Here is a 23,076-nt window from a genome sequence, read left to right as displayed (position 1 = left end):
CCCAAGCTTCCCAGCTGCCAAGCAGGTGTGTGGATACCTAAAAAGAGTGCTGCTCTCTGCGTTGGCTTCCTTCAGGAGATGGGCCCTTCTAAGGAAGGCAGTGAGGCGGGGGTTTTCCAGGTGGAAAGGTCACATTTCCACATATAGCCCAGTGAGCCCTGTGTGGAGTCGGGGGAAGAACCGCGGCCGCTGTGGTCACCTCCTTGTTTCACAGGGTGGACTTCCCCATCTCCTCTCCCCAGCGAAGCCCAGAAGTATTTCCTAACTTTTATGTTGTGGCCTTCCTCTCATGGAGTCTGACCTTAGATCATATCCAGATAAGCATTGTGTAATGGGACGGGTGGGGCTTGTGTTTCTAGCCACAGATGTGTGGGAGGAGGGGGGGAGGGCGGCGGAGTTTAAAGCTGGGGCTTCAAGCATCCGTCCTTCTCTGCCTTCAGCTCTGAGTCCTCACTGTGGGACTGTCCTGCCACCAGAACCCCATCAAGGTTTCCTAGCTGCCCGGGGGTGCTATTGGGACCTTTCTTTCCTCCCTCCTGCCTTGGATATTTGGGGGGGGGGGGTCTGGGGGTCATAGATTTCTTCCTTATATTCCCCACCATCCCCTCTCCTGACAGGGCTCCCCGTTCCCACAAGTTCCCACGGAAGGCCTCCCCAGCTCTTCGGTGGGACCCGAGGAGGTCCCATCACAGCCACATATTTAAGATTATTTCTAGTGGAATAGTTCCAAACACTCCTCCCTGTAGGTGAGTCCCAAGTGTGCCCAGGCCACCTATCCCCTTCGCCGACCTAGGGCCCCTCGCCTGGTCCATAAGGGAAAATGGGCTCCTCTTCTTGAGAATCACCATCTGTGCCACTGGTTCCCATTTTGCCAGTCATGGGAGATTGGCCCCCGCGGCCTTGGCCCTGACTTCGCGGAGCACTCTCCCCTCCCACACGCGCTATCTCCGCCCCCTCCTTCCTGTTCCTGGGCTGCCTCTCGGGGCCCATCTTTCAGGCTTCGGTGGCGGCAGCAGCTTTTTCTCTGCCTCTCCGTGTGGTTCTTCCTATGCCTGACTCAGTCTTGATCTCTCATCAGCAGGGCCCACCCACACAGTTTTTAACAGAAGACGAAGTCTGCAGACAAGATACAACCCCTGCCCCTGATGCAATGCGAGCACCTTACTGTGCTCTTTAACCTATAAATATTCTGAGTGCACAGAAGAACTGGGTTGAAAGTGGATTTATGCTGGATAAAGGAGTGTGCAGGTGTGGTAGGAGAGACAAAGGACAAATCCTGGGGGAGAAGGAGAGGAGAAGGCTGGGTACAGCTAGAGCCGAGTTCCAGGTTCTGAATTAGAAAGCTGCCCTCGGGGGGATGAGGGGTTTTCCTTCTTCATAGTGATGACGTTAATAGTTTGGGGTTTATGACTTTGTCAGGAGAAAATGATCCAACCAAACTTGATGAATGTTATTTATTAAATATACTACATCTACCTGTTTATATTTTTCTGTGTGGCGGAACCTGTATCTTGACTTTTTTCTTTCACAAAACTTGAATTTTTTTTTTTTTTTTTGCCTTGAATGTACCTTTGACCCTTGATGACCAATATGGGGTCGAACTGTACAGATTCACTTCTACAGAGTTTTTGTTTGTTTGTTTGTTTGTTTTCAACAGATACAGTACAGGAATACAAATGTATTTTTTTCTTCCTTTGGATGTTCTTGACATTTTCTTTTCCCTACCTTTGACATAAGAATACAGTAAATAGGGGTACCTGGGTGGCTCAGTGGGTTAAAGCCTCTGCCTTCGGCTCAGGTCATGATCCCAGGGTCCTGGGATCGAGCCCCACGTCGGGCTCTCTGCTCTGCAGGGAGCCTGCTTCCTTCTCTCTTTCTCTCTGCCTGCCTCTCTGCCTACTTGTGATCTCTGTCAAATAAATAAATAAAATCTTTTAAAAAAATACAGTAAATAATACAACAAAATATGCGTTAAATTGACCATTGCCTATCGGTAAGAATTCTGGTCAGTAGTATGCTGTTGGTCGTTGAGTTTTGAGTCAGAGTTCTTTGTAGATTTTCAGCAGCGTGGGGGTCATGCCCTAGTACCTGCATTGTTTCTGGGTCCACTTCATTTTTCTCTGATTTTATAGCAACAGATTGTGTTTGTCTCGTGTCTTGAGGTTGCATAATTGTCCTGTTCTCTTCATCACCTTATGGGTGTTCGAGTGATTTTCTCTGAAATGGGGCTTCTCGTTTGAGCCCTGGTTTAAGTACCCAGATGGTGCCCGGAAACAGGGGCAGTTGGAAGTACCATTCGACCTCTGCTTCTTGCTGGGGGTTGAGCCAGGTTGTCCTGCACTGACATGGAAGCCAGCTGGTCATGACGTGACATGACGTTACAGGACAGTTCACATGTAAGCCCTATCCCAGGATCTGGCTTATAAAAGATGCCCAAGATAAAATGGGTAAGGGGTCCCGTGGCAGCACAACCCAGCTACCACGTTGACATCAATAACAAGTACCGTGGATTCGGAAGGAAGGGTGGCTCTGGGCCGGAATACCATGGCACCTTCACTTGAGCAACTCCTCCTTTCTGGCCTGCAGGTCTCCTCTCTCCCGCAAAAAAGGTTCTGAATTGTGCCAGTCCATCAAGACTCAAAACACCATCCTATTGCATCTGGTCATAATAAAACCTTGTTATCTGTACCCTCAAAACTTTTTTTGTAGCTACTGACAACCCTTTTAAAAGAAAGTTTTTAGAGGCCCTAAAACCCATGAAATCCCATGGCCCTGCAGAAACAGAGAGAAGCGGTACTTTCGAACCATTTTTGCTCCTCCTGTGGATTGAGTGTGTCCCTGAACATTCACATGTTGAAGCCCCAGTACTTACTGTGTTGGGGCTGGGGCCTTCTGGAGGCAGCTGGGTTTACCTGAGCCCACGCGTGCAGGTCAGGCCTCCGTGATGGGATCAGTGCCTTCTAAGAGGAGACCAGAGTGCGTGTGCTCTCTTGCTCTCTCTCTCTCTCTGCCACATGGGAGCACGGGAAGGAAGAGACAAGCCAGGAAAAGGGCCTTCCCAAGAACCGGAGCATGCTGGCACTCTGAATTTGCACTTTCAGCTTCTGGAACGTTGGGAACCAGTGTTATTGCAGCTCCTCGGCCTCGATGCTGAACTCAGGCAGCTGCGTCCCCCACAACTCCCCGGGCCCCTGCGTGGACTTTGCTGTCAGCTTCGTGGGGTAGAGTTTGAACGCGCTCCTTCCATGATGCAGCCACTTACTTGTACCCAGTGTAACTCAGACCCCGCAGTGCCCTTTGCTGTAGTCAGGGAGATTTGAGGGTAGAATGTTGCCAACCTCTCCAGGCTTCTAGTAGGAGCAGATGCCAAAAGCACCCCCCCACCGCCCCATCTTCCTTGCAGGGTGTGGGGCAGGGGCTCTTCTTGGAGGGGCTCACATTGGTGGGGGTAGGTGTCGAAATCTGTGTTGTAAACAGATGAGCTGCTTTTCTGCAGAGGGTCCAATATCACAGATTGAGAAATCGTGACCTTAGCTTTAGTAGTAGGTTTTTCTCTTTCTGTTCGGTGACTCATCCGTCTGTGTTGCTGACTATTTATGTTCAGATCTGGAAGTTTTCTGGAAGGAAATTTGTTATGGGTGTAATAGCATGGGTAGTTGGTCTGGGTCAGCAGGGAGGGATAACTCTGAATGCATTTTTTGAGAAAATGGTATTAATTTTATTTCCAACAGTTGCCTTTGACAAAGATGAAAATGAGATTTGGCTGGTATTTGGCCATGAAGATACGTTATATTTTAAATTTTTATTTAATGCCCAGTTTATCTGTAATGGATGGAATCATTAATTAATTTGAAATAATTTATTTAAAAGGTAACTCCACTTCCAGTGTTGGATAATGTGAAACCACCAATTAAGGTAAATCTACAACCTAAGAAAGCTGAGGAAATGCTGACTTGCCAAAGGCCAGGGATTCTTGTGCTTCAGTGTGCATAGAATTCCAGATGTTAAAACCCCAGTCCCTGGGCCTCCCCCGTCCCAGTCTGCCAGCCAGTCAGTCTAAGTGGTGGCAAGACCAACTGCTCCACCGAGGACACGGAGGCTACAGAGGCTGCTGGCGTGGAGCTGCTCCTGTGGGCCTAACTCCCGGCCCAGGTTCAGAGGACGGGGGTCAGGAAGGCTTGACCAGCAGCTGTCGTCCTGGAGAGTTACCGGCGTAAATAATGAACGCAGGGCGGTCTGACTCCTTTAGAATCTCCATATGGACAAGATCAAAAGATTGAGTGTGGGCAGAAGGGGAGCCCCTGAAACAGAGCCTGGTGGCTTGTGGTTTCTTCCTGTCTCCTCGCGCTGTGTCGGGTTGGTCGTCTTGCTTCCTAGCATGGGAGGGTTCAACCCGACTCCTGTCCTACCGTCTGCCTGTCCTGCCGCACCCCAGCCTGCACACAACCTGTGTCCTTCCATCCCGGGCATTCGGCCCGCTTGGTCACGCTTCGGTACTCAGCCCCTGACCGTTGTCTGCAGTGCTGTCCTGTCCCTGTCTCTGGCATGCCGGCCACCCTCTGTGGGCCCTCCTGCTGCCGCCGCACACACCCACCTGTCATGGTGGTGTCCTCTGCTCTCTCCTTGGGCACAGAGCTGGGGGGGGGGGTTCATTTCATTGTTCTTGGGTAAATTAATGATTGGACGTGGGGGTGATTAACACATGCTTCGTACTGTTTTTCTTATAAAGCTCCGTGTGTACATGGGTATCAGGCTTCTGTATATTCACATATGATTGTGTAAAGTTTAGATCAAGTTTTATAATAGCTTTTGCACAATTTAGGAATAAAACTGTGGAAAAGAGCTGAGCCTGTTGCTTGGGCTGGAACTGAGTGCCACCCGAGGGTTTTGCTTCTGTCTTCCATGTCGCCTCTGTCTAGACTGTCCCTCCTTTTCTTCTTTCCCTTCTGCTTCCTTTTCCCCCAAGATGCTCCCGGCCGCTTGATCTTCTCGGAGCTCCTCTGGACTTGACTGTCGGTGCTCAGGGCAGTGGTTTTCGGCTCCAGTGAAGCCGTCCTCAGAATCCTGGCGGCTCAGTTGACGTTTACCAGGGTGCTGGGGCAGCATAAAGGAGGTACTGCTGGATCTGACGGGGCAGGGAATGGTGTTTCTCCAGAGGCTGTGGCAGCCAGACAAAGGCTAGAAGGGCATCCCCGCTATTGTGAGGGTGGCCGTCCCTGTCCCGTGAGTCCGTGTCTATTGGGACCCAGGTCCCGGATGTGCTAAGGCAGTGACCAGGGACCTTTTGTTGTTGGGGGAAGGCCCCTGGGAAAAATAAGCGCCTGTCTTCCCCCGTGTTCTTCGGTAAACCGGGTTTCTTCTATCTCCCCAGTCCCAGTTTGACTCTGATTGTGGAGAAGTCTTTCTTCTCCTCCTTCTTGTGGAGGAGAAGAATTCTGCCAGGTTTAGAATAAAATAGATACTGATGATGATAGGAATTTCCTACTTATCCCTGGCCACGTACAATTGTATGTGTTCATAAGGATTTTTCGTTTGGTCTCACAACAAAGCTCTGGGAGGCAGAGGCAGTTATTGTCTGGAATTTATGGATGAGGGAACTGAGGCACGGAGAGTCAGGCAGCTTCTCTCCTGGGTAGGGAGTGGCAGCTCGGACTCCCTCCCATCAATTCAAGCACCCGGCGCCTGAGTGCGAGTTCCGTATCTCGGGCTGTGCCGTTAGGGAATAGAAACAGTCCTTGCTTATCAGGTGGCTGTGAGCATGGAATCAGCGGGGTCTTGGAAACCACATGGCCTGGTGTGTACATAGATAGTCAGGGGTCCAAAAAATGTGAGTTTGGACCTCTCTGAGCCCCAGTTTCCCCCACTGAGGAAGGAGGGGGGTTGACCTACATCATCTTCTGGTGCCCTTTTAGCCCTGGGCCCCTGTGTTCCTGTGAATGCTGACCGTTGCCCCTGCAAGTCCCAAAGAAGGAAGGAGCATGAGCAAGGAGTGCCTGCGGCAGTGGGCACTCAATGGCTGCTGGCGGGACATCCCCGGACACCTCCTCTCTCTCTCTCTCTCTCTCTCTCACACACACACACACACACACATCCTGCTGGCACTGACTAGGGGGCTTTGGAGCTGCTTGTGGTGCTTTTCCACCATGAGGTGTCCCACAAGATCCCAAGGACCATGGTTTGAGGTCCAGTGTTGTGTATGTGGTAACAGAGAGAGCAAACTGTGACCGAGCTCAGCGCTTTATAATCCAACAGACTGAATAGATGTTCCTCTCCATGCTTGTATTAACTTTAATCAAGAAACAAGAGCTCTGACCTTCAGCCCTGTTGAAAAGTACAGTATCATTCCCCTTGCAGATGCAAAAACAAATGCTACTCAAAAAAAAAAAAAAAACAACAACAACAACAAATGCTACTCCTTTCAAAGGGTGATTTTATCTCCTGCGTTAAATATAAAAATTCATCTACAGCATTTTCTTGGTTCTTTTCAAGCTTTGTGTAGGCCTTAACGTCCATAGCCACCAGCTCCCCACCACCAGGAAACTAAGCTCTTGGTGCTGCTCTGCTCTCAGAGCTCAGCCCAGAAGGGGAGGGCTGGGGACGTGGCGGGCTGACCAGAGTCCCCAGGAGTATCCCCTGTCCACCTTGCCTGCAGTCCTGGTGCCTCTGCCTGGCTGTCTGGGCTGGACTTCCCAGCTCATGCTACCTTCACTGCTGCTCCTTGGAGCCATCCTCAGAACCCCCGAGTAGGGGGGCTCAGGCTTTTGGCTTCATAGAGCCTTGGAGACTCCCTCCAACCCCCAAACAGCTAACTTGGAAGCGTGTGGAGATGGAGACCTGTAAGACCCTTGCTCTTGTTTCTAGTTTCTACATAGATGGGCTGCTACTTTTTAATAAAATGTGTGTGCCAGCTCCCCAGCACATACCCTCTCCTCCCCTTGGACGCCATCTCAGGCAGAGTTAGGCTTCCTCTTCTGTCTTCACAGCACCCTACCCATCCCCTGGCCCAGGGCTTTCTCACATGGTTTTGTACTAGCCCTTCATTTGTCTAATCTGCTAAGCTGTACATTCCCTGACAGCCACAGTCTCTTTCCAGGGCTAAAGAACACACAAATGGAACACATTTTCCTTAAAAACTGTAAAAAGCTACAATCTCTCATGATTCCCATTTCCTTACCCGCTAATACATAAATTAATCATTCAATGTTTTCCATAATCTGGGCTTAACCATTCTTGTCTTATTTTCACATACACACATACACCTGCTCATTAGCTGAAACGGGTCACTGGATGAGTAGCTGATGGTCACCTGGCCACCTTGTTTGTGTAGTCCCATTTACTTGAAATGGCTCCCGTCACTTCCACCTGTGTGACTTTTCCTTGTCCTTCAAGAACCACCACCACTTCCAGAAACCTGGTCCTGATGACGGTGACAAGAAGGATGGTAGTTGCCGTTTGATTGGACGCTTGCTTTGTGCTCGGCTTGTGTTTTTCACACATTTACTACTTAACCACACACACGATTCCACAGAGGAGTCTGCAGTGAGGCAATGAGTGTAAAGTGTCAGACCACATGGTTGCGTTTGAGTGGCTGCGTTAGCGGTAGAGCTGGGATTTGACCCCAGACGTGTGACCCCAGGGCTCACGCTCTTGACCTGACAGGAGAGATTCATTTTCTTTGCTAATTTTCTAGAACATTTTCTTTGTACTTCCTAGCAACAACACATTTCTTCTAATCACCCTTTTGAAACTTGAGGGATTGTGTCCTAGTCATATTTGGATTTCTAGCAGGCATGTGGTAAAAACTCAAAAATATTTCTTTTTACAAAATACTATATTTATTTATTTATTTAAAGATTTTATTTATTTACAGAGATCACAAGTAGGCAGAGAGGGAGGCAGAGAGAGAGGAAGGGAAGCAGGCTCCCTGCTGAGTAGAGATCCTGATGCGGGGCTTGATCCCAGGACCCTGGGATCATGACCGGAGCAGAAGGCAGAGGCTCAACCCACTGAGCCACCCAGGCGCCCCACAAAATATTTTTAAAAGAAGAAATCCTCTCTGCCTCGCCCCACAAAATATTTTTAAAAGAAGAAATCCTCTCTGCCTCTCTCTCTGCCTACTTGTGATCTCTGTCTGTCAAATAAATAAATAAAATCTTTTAAAAAAAAATAACAAAAGAAGAAATCCTGTCTCCCTGTGGCTGGACCATTCTATAATGCAACTGTAGAAAGTAAGGAAGTTCTACTATTATTATTATTACTGTTGTTATTTTCCAAAGAAGACACAGTAGGGCAGTCTTGGGTAAATGAATCCTTTTGTTCAGGCAAATGAATCCTTTTGTTCAGTGACTGTTTCGTGTGTGTGTGCGCGCTGGCGCGCTGTTTTCCCGGCATGGGGCTGACCAGGGGACATAGAAGTCCCTGCTCTCCCACACCAACCTCCTGTTGTAGGAGAGGTAAAGTTGTTTGTGCTTTGTAAACAGTCTGACAGCGTTCACGGAGGACTGCCTGTTCCTGTTCCTGTTCCTGTCTGCACCGTTATTTTACTCTGGTTTTTAAAGAAATTGTCTTCAGCTTTTGGTAACAACAGATGCTGTAGATGTTAATCCCCGTTATTGTTAACTTTTCTCCAGAGGCTTATTGTTCAGTTTTAATTCTCATTTCCAAAATCTAGTCATGTTGCTAAAACAGAGGTTTCAGAATAAACTGGAATCTTAAGCATTTCTTTCTCTTTTGGCACAAGAGATCAGGATTTTTGAGATGGAGAGAATTCTAAAATGCTCTGCTATGGGAGAACAGAAAAGCCCAGAATGTTGGGAGAAGCGGGGCCTTCACGTTCCTCCTGGAGTTCCCCTTTGTTACAGGGCATTTAGTGTGTGGCTAACTATCCTGTCTCTACAAGGAGGAGAACAGTTCAAACCTGCTAGCAGTGTCTCGTGACAGTACCAGCCAGTGGCCCTATATTCCATACTGTGGGTCTGCGTGGGACAGGGGAGGCTGTGTGTACCATGTTCCTTTGCCTCCGCCTGGTCACAGCGTCAGCCGTGCTCACACCGATGATGCGGAGTCCTGCGCTTCCCGCACACCTGTGTGCAGAGACAGGGAGGGCAGGATGGAGCAGCACAGTTTCAGGAGAACAGTTTAGCCGCTAAAGTATTGACATACCAACCTAGGTCATACTTACCTCCCCGTTGGGAATGTCACAGCAAGGATTTCAGGGGAGGCAGTTGCCTGGTTTAAAGCGGCTGGTCTTAAAAGTTCTCAGAACCCTCTGAAGCCTCTTGTTTCTGCAAGGCTCTGTGATCCCAGCGTCCTCCATCCTGTCACAGGGCATGTCCGAATAGGACAGTCTAATCCCAGGCTAGCGTGTCATTGCGGCCCTTTGGTTTCGGGACCCAGCAGATATAGAAGTCTGTCTGTCTGTCAGTGCCTGCGGGCTCCACAGTTGGGGCATTCAGAGCTAAGTATCATTTCTCACACTTTGCACCGAGGGATGGGAACCCCCAAAGGAGGCCGTGCTTACAGAGGTGTACAAAGAGACCGCCAAGCCGGCCAGGGGGAAGCCGGCCAGGGGTGGAGGGTCCCTAGCCCGTCCCCTACTGTGCTCTTCCCTGTCAGCCTCTGTCCAGCAGCTTCTCAGCAACGTGTAAGTCGGGGAAGGAAGCCAGATCCCCAGTGTTGTTCTGAAGAATGTTAGAAACATCAAAGGAGCCTCTCTTAGACCACCTAGCACGTCACATGGGGTACATATAAGGGATTCGGTAACTACAGGTGTAAATGGCTCCAGAGTGATCCAAGTTAAAATAATGCACATATTTATTATTAGAATAAGGGTCTCAGCGAACCGTTGACCAACATCTTCATATTATCCTCACCCGGCTACTCCCCTCATCTCCATGCGTGTTGACTATACATCTCACGAGACTATACCCCAAGCACTCTGTATCCCCAAGCATGTGCCCATGAAAGAGGACTGGTAGAAAGCTATGCCCTCAGCCCAAGCCTGGGTCATTTTGCATTGATCAGAAAACAGTCAACTCGGGTTCATTTAGTCAGGCCAGATCTAGAACAAACCAATATTTAACTATCAGCCTTTTTGTAAGTTACTAAACTACTTTGTACCTAGGCTATGCTTAATAGGAACAAAGGATGATATACTTAAAAGTTGTTAATTACAAACTGGAACATGGGTCATTGATAGCACCTAAAATGAACTTGGGTGAAGGGGATATATTTTTACCCCTTCCTAGGGTTTAGGAGAGGAATGGTGATGGGTTTTTTATTCTGCATGGGATTCTTCTGGGTGATTGTTTCCTCTCCCTTCTCCCTTAGATGCTTAGCAATGTCAGCGCATTTTGGATGCTCACTACTGGGGTGGGCGGATGCTACTGTCCTCTGTGGGTAGTGCCTAGGGATCCTGCTAAATGCTTTAAAATGCACAAAACCGTCCCCATGACGAAGAATAAGCCAGCCCAAAATGTCAGTAGTGCTGAGAAGTTGAGAAAACACTCCTGTCAACTCTTAGTGTTATTTGGTGACCTTTACAGTGGATTAGCTTTTATTTCGTATACTGAGAGGCGAAATCAGTGCTAGTACTCGCACTCTTTCTTCATGTTCTGTGCTTGGCCTTGGCACCCCGGCTAAGGTCAGGACAAACTCTGGCCACATGTGAATGCCTCAACTCAGGCAGCCAACTCCGACAGTGCCTGCCCTGTGCTGCATGGCGGCAGGGAAAGGAAAGGAGCTGACACGGTCTGGGGCACAGAGCACCACATGAGTGAATGAAGAAGGGAGCTGCGGTGCAGAGCCCCCGAATGTGCTCTGAGAACCAGCAGTGGCAGCCTCACCAGGGAGCTGGCTAGAAATGCAGACTCCCAGGGCCCCCTCCAAAGACGACCTCAGTCAAAATCTGGGTTGTAGCAAGATCCCTGCATGATGCTTGTGTGTCTACATGTGATGGCTCTGACCTTGACCAGGTTACAAAACCTCACTGCTCCTTAATTATTTGGGCTGTAAAATAAGGATGGCAGGATCACCTGTTTCATGAAGTGGTCGTGAGAATCAGACAAGCTTATTGGTGTCAAGGACTCAGAGTGAGTGTTTCGAAACGGAGCTGCGATCAACTGTAAAAAGGAGGCAGAAGCCGAGAACATTGGGGCAACGACTTTAGGGAGACAGCGCATACCACCGTCGCCAAACAATGCCTGTACCCTTGCGGACCTTGTGCTTCCTTAGACTTTGGCTTTCGTCAGCAGGCCAACCAGCAGAGAACAGTGGAACCGGGGACCAAGAAGCCTCAACCCCCAGACCTGTCCATTCAGCCCAGCCTGCATCTCCCCTGCTCTGTTCATGACGTTGCAGGATTTGAAAGGAACGTCTTAGGAATTTTCCAGACGCAGCAGAGGAGTAGGGCAGTGGTGAAGAGCAGGGGTGAGGCTGGGGGCAGGAGGCTAGGTGACAGGAGCCCTTGACCAATGAGCAGAGTTTGAGGGTGAGGGAAATGTCTACACTGTGCCTCCTGCTGTCATGGGACGGGTCCCTGGCTGTCTTTCTGCGTGCCCATGAAAGTGCGGCACTGCTCACGGCTGCCCCCACGGCACCTGCCCATGCGATGCCGTCTCCCTGCCATCACTTTTGGGAAATGAGACCCTTGCCACCCGGTGGGAGTGTGACTCCTCCCAATGAGGTGAAGCAGAGCTTGAATCGCTGCCACAGTGTCTTGCAGAGTTTTAGCAGCCAAGAGGGAAGCCTCCAGGCTACAGAGTAAGACTGAAGAAGAATATGGACTGAAATGCCTCCTGGAAAAAGGATCCACTTCGGCTCTGTTAGGACCAACTCATGCTAAGTGCACAAGGGAGGATTCATTTGTTTCTAAGTGTTTTGCAGAACATTTTGCAATCTTTGATTCAGATCGAGAACAGATTTGCATTACCTTTCTTCAGTTGGTTCTAAAAATTACATTTATTGTCACGAATTTGGGAAGTACAAGGAAGAGCAGCCAGCATACGCAAACCTAGCACCCATCTGTGTCTCTCCTTCGGCGCTGTCCGCTCAGCACCTGCTGGGTGCCAGGCAGACCCTCCCTGACAAGTGGCCTGTCTTGTCTTTTTAGAGCTAACCACGAAGTGGCTAAATTTTGATGTGCTTCCTTCCATTATTTTTTTCTTTGCTATTAAGGGCTATGTAATAGCAAACGATAAGAAGCTAGTATTCACTGTGTGTTTGACCCTGTTTCAGTTAGTTTCTAGGGTATGTATTAACTCAATCCCTGTAACGCTTCTTTTTTTTTTTTTTTTAAAGATTTTATCTATTTATCAGAGGGGGGGGGAGAGTGAGCACAGGCAGGCAGAGGCAGAGGGAGAAGCAGGCTCCCTGCCAAGCAAGGAGCCCGATGTGGGACTCGATCCCAGGACGCCGGGATCATGACCTGAGCCGAAGGCAGCTGCCCAACCAACTGAGCCACCCAGGCGTCCCATCTGTAATGCTTCTTTTAAAAAAAAATGGTTTTATTTATTTTAGAGAGAGAGAGAGAGAATGCGAGCAGGGGACCAGAGGGAGGCAAACTCCACATGGAGCACAGATCTCTTGACCCCGAGATCATGACCTGAGCTGAAAATAAGAGTTGACGATGAAACTCCTGAGCCAGCCAGGTGCCCTAATCCTTGTAACACTTCTGTGAGGGAGGTGCTGTTGTTCCTGCTTGGCAGATTGGGAAACTGAGGCATAAAGGGGTTAAGCAACTTGCTGAAGGTCACAAAGTCAAAAAATGCAGAGTCTTAATTAAAATCTGGACAGCCTGGCTCCAGAGTCTGACCTTTTGGTCACTGAACAGTCCTGCTTCTGATAATAATTTTAAGATTGAGATCATCCAATACAGACAGTTGGGATTCCTGCTTCTATACTGACCATTACACATGAGGGTTCTCCTATAACATGCATAAACTACCTCCAAAAGAAGAATTTTTATTTGTTGATTCATTTAAAGGATCATAATGAAATAGATGTAGGTAGAAATGTGATAAGCATTTAAATGGGTACAGAGATGACAAAGCATTCTTAATGCTTATCAGAGATCAGTTTTTTTCATCCAGTAATTTTAATAGAGTTAAGATGGACAAGTCACTTTAGGAAATGAAACATTTTGTGGCTTGTGTTGGTTTCAGAGATTTCGTAACAGGAAATCAAACCCACCTTTAGATAATGAGCAGTCAATGCTGAAACTCCTTTGGAAATTAATTGTAGTGTGGGACTTTGTTGGAACTGTACCCTGGAAGAGAGTGTATGTTGTGATCTGGAAGGTTGTGAGATCCGCGTTGTCTGTGAACAGCTTTCCACACATGTTTAGGACCGTGATTCTGTATAGGTTCAATTTAGAGGGATGTTTCCAAGAATACATGGCCTCAGATGGGGCCCACTCATATAGAACCTTTTTTTATTATGTTCAAATTAGCCAACATATAGTACATTGTTAGTTTCTGAGCTTATGTTCAACGATTCATTAGTCGTGTATAACACCCAGTGGTCACCACCACACGTGCCCTCCTTAATGCCCATCACCCGCTTCCCCCTAAAACCCTCAGTCTGCTTCCTGGAGTCCAGAGTCTCTCGTGGTTTGTCTCCCTCTCTGATTTCTTCCCATTCAGTTTTCCCTCCCTTCTCCTGGGGTCCTCTGTTCCTTGTGTTCCCTTATGTTCCACACATGAGTGAAGCCATGTGATAATTGTCTTTCTCTTCCTGACTTATTTCACTCTGCATAGTCCCCTCCAGTTCCATTCACTTCAGTGCAAATGGTAGGCATTCATCCTTCCTGATGGCTGAGTCGTGTTCCACATAAAAACTTCCACTGTTTCAGCTAGTTTCAGAGTAGGCAGGTGGGTTCTTTCTGCTTGTCTGTAAGGTACTTGTGAGTTGGAACAGCCCTGTGTCCCAGCCACATGGGGTCTGCACTTGAGAAAGTTACAAATTCGTGAAATGCAAAGAGATTTCAGCCAATAAATAGAAATTTGAAACTTGATGACATAGGAAACATTTGAATTATAGGCCTATTGAGCCGAAAGCATGAACTTCCAAGTCAGGCAGACATATTTTGGGATCCCGGCACACGTGCTTATTCACTGTCTGACTCTGGGCAGCTTCCTCTGCTTCTCTGAGCCTCAGTTTTCTCTTCAGGCCAATCCCTGCCTTCTGGAGCTGTCATCAGGATTAAATGAGTCTATCTATATAAAACAGCTGGCATGGTGCCCAGCACTTGGTACAGGACCCACTAATGGTCACTCTTATTATTGCCCATTCTTGACTATTAAATACGTGTTAATCTTCTTCCAGAATACCTAACCTTAGAACATGGTGCTTAAGAATGAGCAGGGAAGCCAGCCAGCTTGGGTCCCCGATCCTGGTTCTGCACTTTGAGCTGCGTGATATTTGGCAGGTGTCAAATGTGCTTCAATTTGCTTTTTTCTTTAAAACTGAATAGTCATGGTAGCTACATCTTAGGGTAGTTGAGTGTTAAATAAGCTAGTATCCATAAAGCCTTCAGAACAATCTGGTACCGAGTGAGCACTCGGTGAATGTTTGCTATCACCAATAGTACATTAATTCAGAAAAAAAAATAGGAATTTTACACCTTTAAAAGTAGGTATCTTTGAACATAACCTCAGGTCCTCCAACTTTCATTTGCTGTTTGCTGTCTAATTTGATGGTTGTGGCTCAGACCTAACTTACTTCAGTGCATATTAAAACCTAAATTTTGAATCTGGTGATACCACTTCATAATAACAGAAATTTTCTGATTTGATGCTGTGCTTAAATTTATATTGGAAAAAAAAAAAATGACCATTCTGAAATGTCCTTTTCCATCCCCAGATTATTCCGAACTGGGAGAGCTTCCACCACGATCTCCTTTAGAACCAGTTTGCGAAGATAGACCCTTCTGCCCCGTCCCAGAGGAAAAGAAAAGGACCTCTCGAGAGCTTCGAGAGTTATGGCAAAAGGCTATTTTACAGCAGATACTGCTTCTCAGAATGGAGAAAGAAAACCAGAAGCTGCAAGGTTGGTTTACCATTTTTTGGAATGATCAGGCCTGATCGTTTATCTTGGCTCTGAGGTGAATCACATCCGACATAAGTATGTTGTCTTTAAAAAGAAAAACAGAATATTCTAGCATGCATACATCCATATGTATATATATGAAATACAGTTTTTCAAAGTTGAGTTAATGCTCTTTACCTTCTGGAGAGTTCATGATAATCTCACCAACTATATTAAATTATTCCTATATGGTAATTTTTAGCGTAACATCTAGAACTTCCAGGAGACAAACTTCAAATGTAAGCTTCAACCCTCTGAAGAGTGTTTTTTGTTTTGTTTTCTCTTTCTTTCTCTCCCTACTTTGCCTTTGGCCATGGTCTGTGCTTGGCTGGTAGATGCGAACTAATCCTATACAAGTCATTTAAGTACCTAACCTCACTCTATGTGCATTTTTAGTGGGTTGCAGGGGATCTGAAGAGGACTAAGCTTTATTGTTAGCTGAGTTCTACCTGAACTGATAACCAAGGTTTTATACAGACAGACACATTTAATGCTACTGACAGCTGCAGAAGGCAGGTATTAGCCTGAAGAGGAAACTGAGACTCAGACCAGCCAAGTTCTTGCCAGGGGTTATATCAGTATCAAAATAAGACATGAACTTTGCAAGTTAAGATTTTGTTCACTTCCTGTTTCTTTACTGTTGCTCGAACCAAAAAAACATTATTTTTGTAGCAGCTTAGAAGCCAAGTGGGCAGTCTAATGGAAAGAACATGGGTCTTGGAGTATAGCGTGCTGGCTGCATAGGAAAAAATGGGCATTTGATCAGGAAGTCAGGTATTCTCATTCAGAAGGAGGCAATCGAGTCCTGCTGCCTGGCCCAGGCCAATTGTGCAAGTCGAGTACATGTCCTTGAACTTACTTCTTGACTGTAGCTCTTCATCTTTTGTCTTGAGATCTCTATAGAGGAAGGTCATTAAGACACCAAGCCTGACGAATAAGGTTCATAGTCCAAAAAGTGTGTCATCTTTGACCAAAAACAAGGAGTCAGATACAAAGTAATAAGACCTTTTTGGTTTCTTTCGTTTGTTTTTTAAAAATTTTATTTATTTGATAGAGAGCAGGAGACCACAAGCAAGGAGAGCAGGAGAGGGAGAAGCAGACTCCCCCCCCCCCCCCCCCCCCGGGCAGAGAGCCCGATGTGGGACTTGATCCCAGGACTCTGGGACTATGACCTGAGCTGAAGGCAGACATTTAACCAACTGAGCCACCTGGGTGCCCTTAAAAAGACCTTCTGATAAGAAAGTAGCTTGGTAGCTGGAATGGGCTTCTGATGGACACGGATAGTGTGGGCTCTTCACGCCCAGGGTTTGAAGCAGACAGACTGTCCCCAGACGATGCAGTGGAAGGGGTGCCGCGGCGAGGGGATTTTACGCACTGAATGTGGTTTTCTCCCAGCTCTGTTTTCCTGCCATTTTCTGGTGTGTTCTTGAAGCCTATTCTAAAAGCAGATGTCTAAATCAATCTTTAAAAATTACATAACAGGGGCGCCTGGGTGGCTCAGTGGGTTAAGCTGCTGCCTTCGGCTCAGGTCATGATCTCAGAGTCCTGGGATCGAGTCCCGCATCGGGCTCTCTGCTCAGCAGAGAGCCTGCTTTCCTCCCTCTCTCTGCCTGCCTCTCCATCTACTTGTGATTTCTCTCTGTCAAATAAATAAATAAAATCTTTAAAAAAAAAAATTACATAACAGCCAATGTCAAGAAGAGATTTGACTGTGATGACATCATAGAGTGTGCCATGAGCTAAGTGACCTCTCTGGAGCACGGCCCTCGTATTCGCGTGTCTGTTGGTTGGGATTTTTGTTGAAAAGCGGAGAGGCGGTTATGTTCATCACGTAGGTCATAAATCCTAATACCCTGACTACAGGTCTTCTTGAAAATGACAGCTGTGGAAAATCAGGCCATAGCTGTAAGAGGGGAATGGTGCTGGCTGGCTTCCTGGGATGTCGGGAGACGTTGTGACTGCCACTGACGAGACAAGATCAGTGTGCCACGTAAAGCTGTGTGTAGGAAGGCTAGACAGACAAGAAGGAACGGCAAAGCTTCGTCAGGTTACCTGGAACACCTTGCCAGGTGTGGCATGGCGTGCACGAGCCCGTGCCAGCACCGTCCCGCGGCTTCCTCATTTCATCTGGCAGTGGCCAGTCCTGGCCCGTCTTTCGTTCTTGCTGTTTGAGTTAATTTCTCTTCCCAGCTCTGTAAAGTTCAACATATGTTTACCTTTTTGGTGAAAGCATAATAAGCTTCTTTAATGTAATTTAGAAAGCATGGTTTCAGGGCGGTCCAGTACCTGTATTGCCAAGAGCTTAGTCATCAATAAAAGCCTGACCACGACTTGCCTAAAAAATATTTGGTAAGCTTTGTTGGGGTGGGATGGGGGCAGAACTTTCACATTAAATACAGAAACAAGGGGCACCTGGGTGGCTCAGTCAGTTGAGCATCTGACTCTTGGTTTTGGCTCAGATCGTTGATCTTGGGGTTGTGGGGTTGTGGGGTCGAGCCTGAGTCTGGCCCCACACGTGGCGTGGAGTCAGCTTGGAACTCTCTCTTTCTATCTCTCTCTGCCCCCCTTCCCCATGCTCACCTGCGTGTGTGCGCTCTCCCTCTCTCTCTCACACAGAGATAAAGTCTTAAATAAATAAATCTTTAAATCAATACAGAAGCGAGATTTGACCAGAACCAACCAGGAGTATACTGTGTATTAGAGACAGTCATTCTATTGCGTTGGTTTTTTAAGCTGTTTTTTTTTAAATTTTATTTTTTTAAGGATTTATTTATTTATTTATATTTTAAAAGATTTTATTTTGTTTATTTGAGAGAGAGAGAGAGAGAAAGCATGAACTGGGTGGGGAGTGTAGCTGAGGGAGAGGGGGAAACAGGCTCCTGGCTGAGCAGGGAGCCAGATGCAGGGCTCCATCCTAGGTCCCTGGGATCATGACCTGAGCCAAAGGCAGACGCTTAACTGACTGAGCCACCCAAGCACCCGATTTATTTCTTTCTTTTAGAGAGAGGGCACGCACGCACAAGTAGGAGGGGCAGGGAGAGGGAGAGAGAATCTCAAGGAAGCTCTGCCCTGAGCACAGAGGGGCTCAGTCCACCACCCTGGGATCTCAAACTGTGCGGAGGCCAGGAGTCACCCTTTTAACTGGCTGCACCACTCAGGTGCCACTTCTAGTTGCTTTTTAAGGGAAAGTTAAGTGGTAGCTGACAGTGGTTGAAATTGATCAGATGTTAAAGCTGAATTGCTTGCTGTTTGGGAAAGAAATGAGAAGAAGAGTATGCTGGGGTTCTTCTGTGGCTAAGCCTGTTTCCTGGCTTTTGAATATGTGGATTAAGTATTTGTTACTATTCCAGATCCATTGCATCTGAGAAAGAACCAAATCACATGATCTAAAGCCACTTCACTCCATTGTAGGCAGTTGGAAGCTGAATTCTGATTTCCCCTGAGTTAAACAGCTGACTTTTCGTGGTGCTGGGACTAAAAGGCATTGCCTGCCTCCCGGGCCAGCAGTCTCAGCTGTGCCCTTCTGCAACACCATTCTCCCCCTGTTATACATGAAGACACACGGGCAGCCTCATGCAGGACAGGGTGTGGTTCAATACAGCCACGGACTGGAGATAGTACACGATTGCTCATGGAATTGACTTCATGAATTCAGAATTTCGTGCTTCTTCTTCTTCTTTTTTTTTTTTTTTAAGATTTTATGTATTTATTTGACAGAGAGAGATCACAAGTAGGCAGAGAGACAGGCAGAGAGAGAGAGGAGGAGGAAGCAGGCTTCCTGCTGAGCAGAGAGCCCGATGCGGGACTCGATCCCAGGACCCTGAGATCACGACCCGAGCTGAAGGCAGCGGCCCAACCCACTGAGCCACCCAGGCACCCTCGTGCTTCATATTAAAGTTCATATTAAAGACACTGTATCTGCATAATGGCATATTAACACATTGAATTTTGAATTTAAATGAATTGTAACTGAAGGTATGTTTTAAAGGTTTTTTTTTTTTGTTTTGTTTTTTTTCCTGGTTGAGCAAGTGCAATATGTTGGCTATAAAAAAAAAAATAAAGATTGAATCTGATTTTTCCAAAATCTCCACAGGTTTGGAGGTCATTTAACCACTGATGCATCCAGCCTCTTAGCCTTTCCTTACTAAGTCTTTAAGAGATGGTTGCAGTTGGAAGAACATTTTATCTGTGAAGGCAGTGTTAATGATGCAGGATTGGGGGTGGGACCTGAAGATTATTAGTCCGAAGTCCATATTCACTCCCTACATCCATGGCAAATGGTGATATATGTTTTGAAGACTCTTTTGCAAAGTTCCATTTGATCTCATGTAGTCCTGGTTGCTCTTGCCCCAGAAATGCAAAATCATGGGTTTGTAGACCCTTATTTAATATTTTAAATAGCTTGGTCTTGTATCTAAAGGCCTTGGCTGGGAGCCTTGACGTTTGTTACAAGCATTCACCAACTGGCTTCCTTGATAAGACATTTTGGAGGCTTCGGATCTTCGGCAGCAGCATTGGGATACTCAAACAGCAGGATGGTGCTCGGGCCAACAGTGAAATATGTGGATTAAGCCTTTTCAACCGAATCTTCCAGCTGGATAGTATGGCTCTGTTGACCTCAGAGCGGGCTCCACACATTGCTTGCTGGGCTCTTCCATGCAGCCCAACAGGCTCACAGCCAGAGAATTGTCCATTGGCTCCGAGAGTCCGGTGCTACCTGCAGTCACCGTCCCCAGCAAAGCTGGTCCTGAACCCGACTTGTCCCAAGGGTGGTTTAATGGGACCTTAAAAAAAAAAGTATTATTCAAAGTAAGGAAAAGATTAAAGTAGTAGATGAAAACCCACAGGTGAGGCAGTCCTGGTCCCAGAATCACTTGACACCCCACCAGCTGGTGAATAACTTTGAGCAAGCCCTGTTCTCGCTTCGGACTTCAGTGTCTATGCCCGTGAAATGAGAGGCCGGACGAGGGAGCTCTGCAGTACTTTTCAGCACATCTTTTGATGCATTTTTACTTGAAGGCAGTAATTGGGTCAGTTAAGTACATAATCCGCGCATCCGAGGAATAAGGTTTTACCGTTAGAGGAGTATTAACCAGATTAATGGAGCCAGCCTTTGCTCAATTTCTAATGTGGAAAAAGAAAATATTTTATTTCGTGTTATAGCACTAAATTTGCAAAGCAATGCTTTATGCTTTTCCTTATTTACCTTTATGTTTTTGATAATTTATGAGCACTTCCTGATTACTAGACATTTTGTGGGTGTTTAGTCTATCTCATCTCCTTTAATCCTCATCAGAGCAACTCAGTACGGTAGCATAATTCCCATCTTAAAAGTAATAGGCCCTGGGATTCAGAAGTGTAGTGCGTAACCCAGGGGTCTTCAGATAGGTCCTGCCTCAAGCAACTGCTACTTCTGTGGCCCTGGGCAGACTCAGAGCCTGCTCAGCCTCCTCTCCTAAATAACGTGGGGCTGGGGTGGGGGAGGGTACACGTACTTTCAGGGGGATTGGGGTGGGGGGCAGATGCATGAGATGTTTGCATTGACTTGTCAGTGTCTCTAGGACTAAGAATGACTTTATGCCAGGAAACTTAACAGCTTAGACGGAATGCACAAACTTCATGAAATGTGTAATTTGCCAAAACTGAAATGAGAAGAAAAAGATCTGAATGGCCCTGTATCTGTTAAAGAGATCACCTTCGTGTTGAAAATCTTTCACTCGGAAAACTCTAGGCCCAGAAACCTCCACTGGATTCTGTCAAACATTTAAGGCCTCTGATAGATACATGCATGCCTCGTCCCAGGATAACTGTATAATATCAGCAAGCCCTGTGGGGCAGTGGAGGAGGGCAAGGGCAGGGCCCCAGGCCCCTCCCCCTCCTGCTGAGGACCGTGGAGGTGCTACGCAGCCTCTGTGCCTCAGTTTTCTCACCCAGAACCCTGCCTCAGAGTCATTAGGATAAAATGTTGCTAAATATAGAGTACTGAGGACTTAGTCTTTGCTTATTATATTGTAAAAGACAGTAGTTGATCAGTTCTGCAGAAGCCTAGGTATTGGCTTATACTTAGCTATGCCTCCTATCTGCTCTCCTAATAAACTTGTAGTCAGGATCCTAGACGTGAGACGGAGTGGATTTCGGGTCCACAACATTACCCCTGTGTTGAAATAGGATAGAGTGGTTTCAGATGGCAGTGAAGTTGTCCAATCTAATCCTGAGAATTGTCAAGTTAAACTTTTCCTGTATTGATTCCCCTCCCCTCCCCACTCCCCATTTTGGTAATTTAGGTACAACCCTTAATGTGGTTTAGGCTGAATAAGGTTGGTGGGAAATAATGACTACCTTCGTGTATTTGGGGTGATGTCCTATGAAAAGGGCAGATTTCTTCTGTTGAGCTGCAGGAAGCAGAAATGTGACTAAGTAGAAGCTACCTAAGGAGATTTGGCTCTAAACAAGGAGGAACTTTCCTTGGGGGGGGTGATATGTCTCTCCTGGCTCAGATGAATAAATTTTGTTGGTCTCTAATTAAGGGATTTTCACACACAGCTCCTGTCCTTGAGGTATTTGTGGTTTAATAGGGCAGCTGTGGAGATTGCTAGAACTGGACAGGGAGGGGGCATATTTCGGGAGTAGAGCCAATGAAGGGGCAAGAGAGATCAAGGGTACCTCCTATGTGCATTTAGTGTTTTCCAAGTTAAGGAAAATGGGAAGTAAACTAGCTCACTGTAACCGCTCAGCATCTCAGCAGTGACATGTGAGTAAGCAGCCGTGGCCTTCTCTCTAACGTGTGTTCTTAAATGATCTCTTCTAGCCTCTGAAAATGACCTGCTAAACAAGCGCCTAAAGCTGGATTATGAGGAAATCACTCCTTGTCTTAAAGAAGTAACCACAGTGTGGGAAAAGATGCTTAGCACTCCAGGAAGATCAAAAATTAAGTTTGACATGGAGAAAATGCATTCGGCTGTTGGGCAAGGTAAGCTTTGTGGGCAATCTGTCCAGCCGTCCTTACCTCACACTGATGACTGGGGAGAAGTATGGGATTAAAAAAAAAAAATGTTCAAGTCCAATTTTGGTGGCCATTTCTCTCCAAGTTACCATATCTTTCCCTAATCTGTTTCCAGATATCTTAACTGATGTAAGTTAATCACCTTTAGGATTCTTCTTAATGAATTAAAATGCCCAGAAGCCCAGATAACAGGAAGAAAATAGGAAAACAGGGCTTGGTTGCCTACAACCTGGGTAATGATGACATACTCTGAGTTAAATGGTGAAGTGAAAACCGATTGCGCAGGCTTCTCTCTGAACACTCTTGGGAGAGAGAACACAGCGTTTTGTGTAGACTTCAGACAGGTAGTCCCAGGTCTAGATCCCAGCCCTACTGCTCTGCCATGTGATCTTAGGCAAATGGTTTGCTTTCCCTGAGCCCCACTTTCCCCATGTGTGAATGTGGGTGTTGACAGTGATTGCTTTGAGCAGTAGATAAGCTGATCCCTGGAAGCCCACTGCACATGCCTGCTGTCCTGAGAGGCCCAGGTGAGTGGGCAGTATTTGCTGTTATTCAGTGCTGACTGTGCGCCAGTCCACACACAACGCCTAAGCGTAGAATTTGAGACAAAGCATTTAGAAGCTTTTCCAGCAATTTGATAAGGGTAATCCTTAAAAAAAAAAAAAAAAGTGGACTTCTGTTGTGTCAGTCTTTTTTTTCTTTTTCTATAAATTTACTTTTAGTGTATTTTATAGAAGTATCAGTGGTGGATTGGAACACTTCAAAAGAAAACAAAAACTGGTCCTTCATCACAGTGAGTTTGAGTAGCTCAGTTTTACATCTTAACCCAAAGATTAGTGTTCAACTGTTTCTTTTAAGTTAATGTATATTTGCATCTGCTGCCAAGATCAGAGACTTTTGGAGTCTGATCTAGTGATCACTGAGTTCTGGTCAATGCAGTCATGAATAACCAAGAATTCAGACCAAACTTTACGAATATGTATGAATCT

General features: G+C 46.7%; 1 protein-coding gene across 5 annotated transcripts in view; it reads left to right on the top strand.

Annotated features, from left to right (window-relative positions):
* TBC1D1 (TBC1 domain family member 1) overlaps positions 1–23,076 on the top strand; it is a 226,828-nt gene that overhangs the window by 164,449 nt on the left and 39,303 nt on the right. For all 5 annotated transcript variants that reach the window (XM_059163716.1, XM_059163710.1, XM_059163737.1 and 2 more), the window contains 2 exons: positions 14,860–15,045; positions 21,893–22,054. In XM_059163716.1, coding sequence (XP_059019699.1) covers positions 14,860–15,045; positions 21,893–22,054 — 348 coding nt within the window. The remainder of the gene's footprint in view (positions 1–14,859; positions 15,046–21,892; positions 22,055–23,076) is intronic.

Source organism: Mustela lutreola, chromosome 1, assembly GCF_030435805.1.
Source record: "Mustela lutreola isolate mMusLut2 chromosome 1, mMusLut2.pri, whole genome shotgun sequence".
NCBI classification, from domain to species: Eukaryota; Metazoa; Chordata; class Mammalia; order Carnivora; family Mustelidae; genus Mustela; species Mustela lutreola.
The sequence above is the reverse complement of the archived record's forward strand: the minus strand, read 5'-3'. Positions and strand labels throughout refer to the sequence as shown.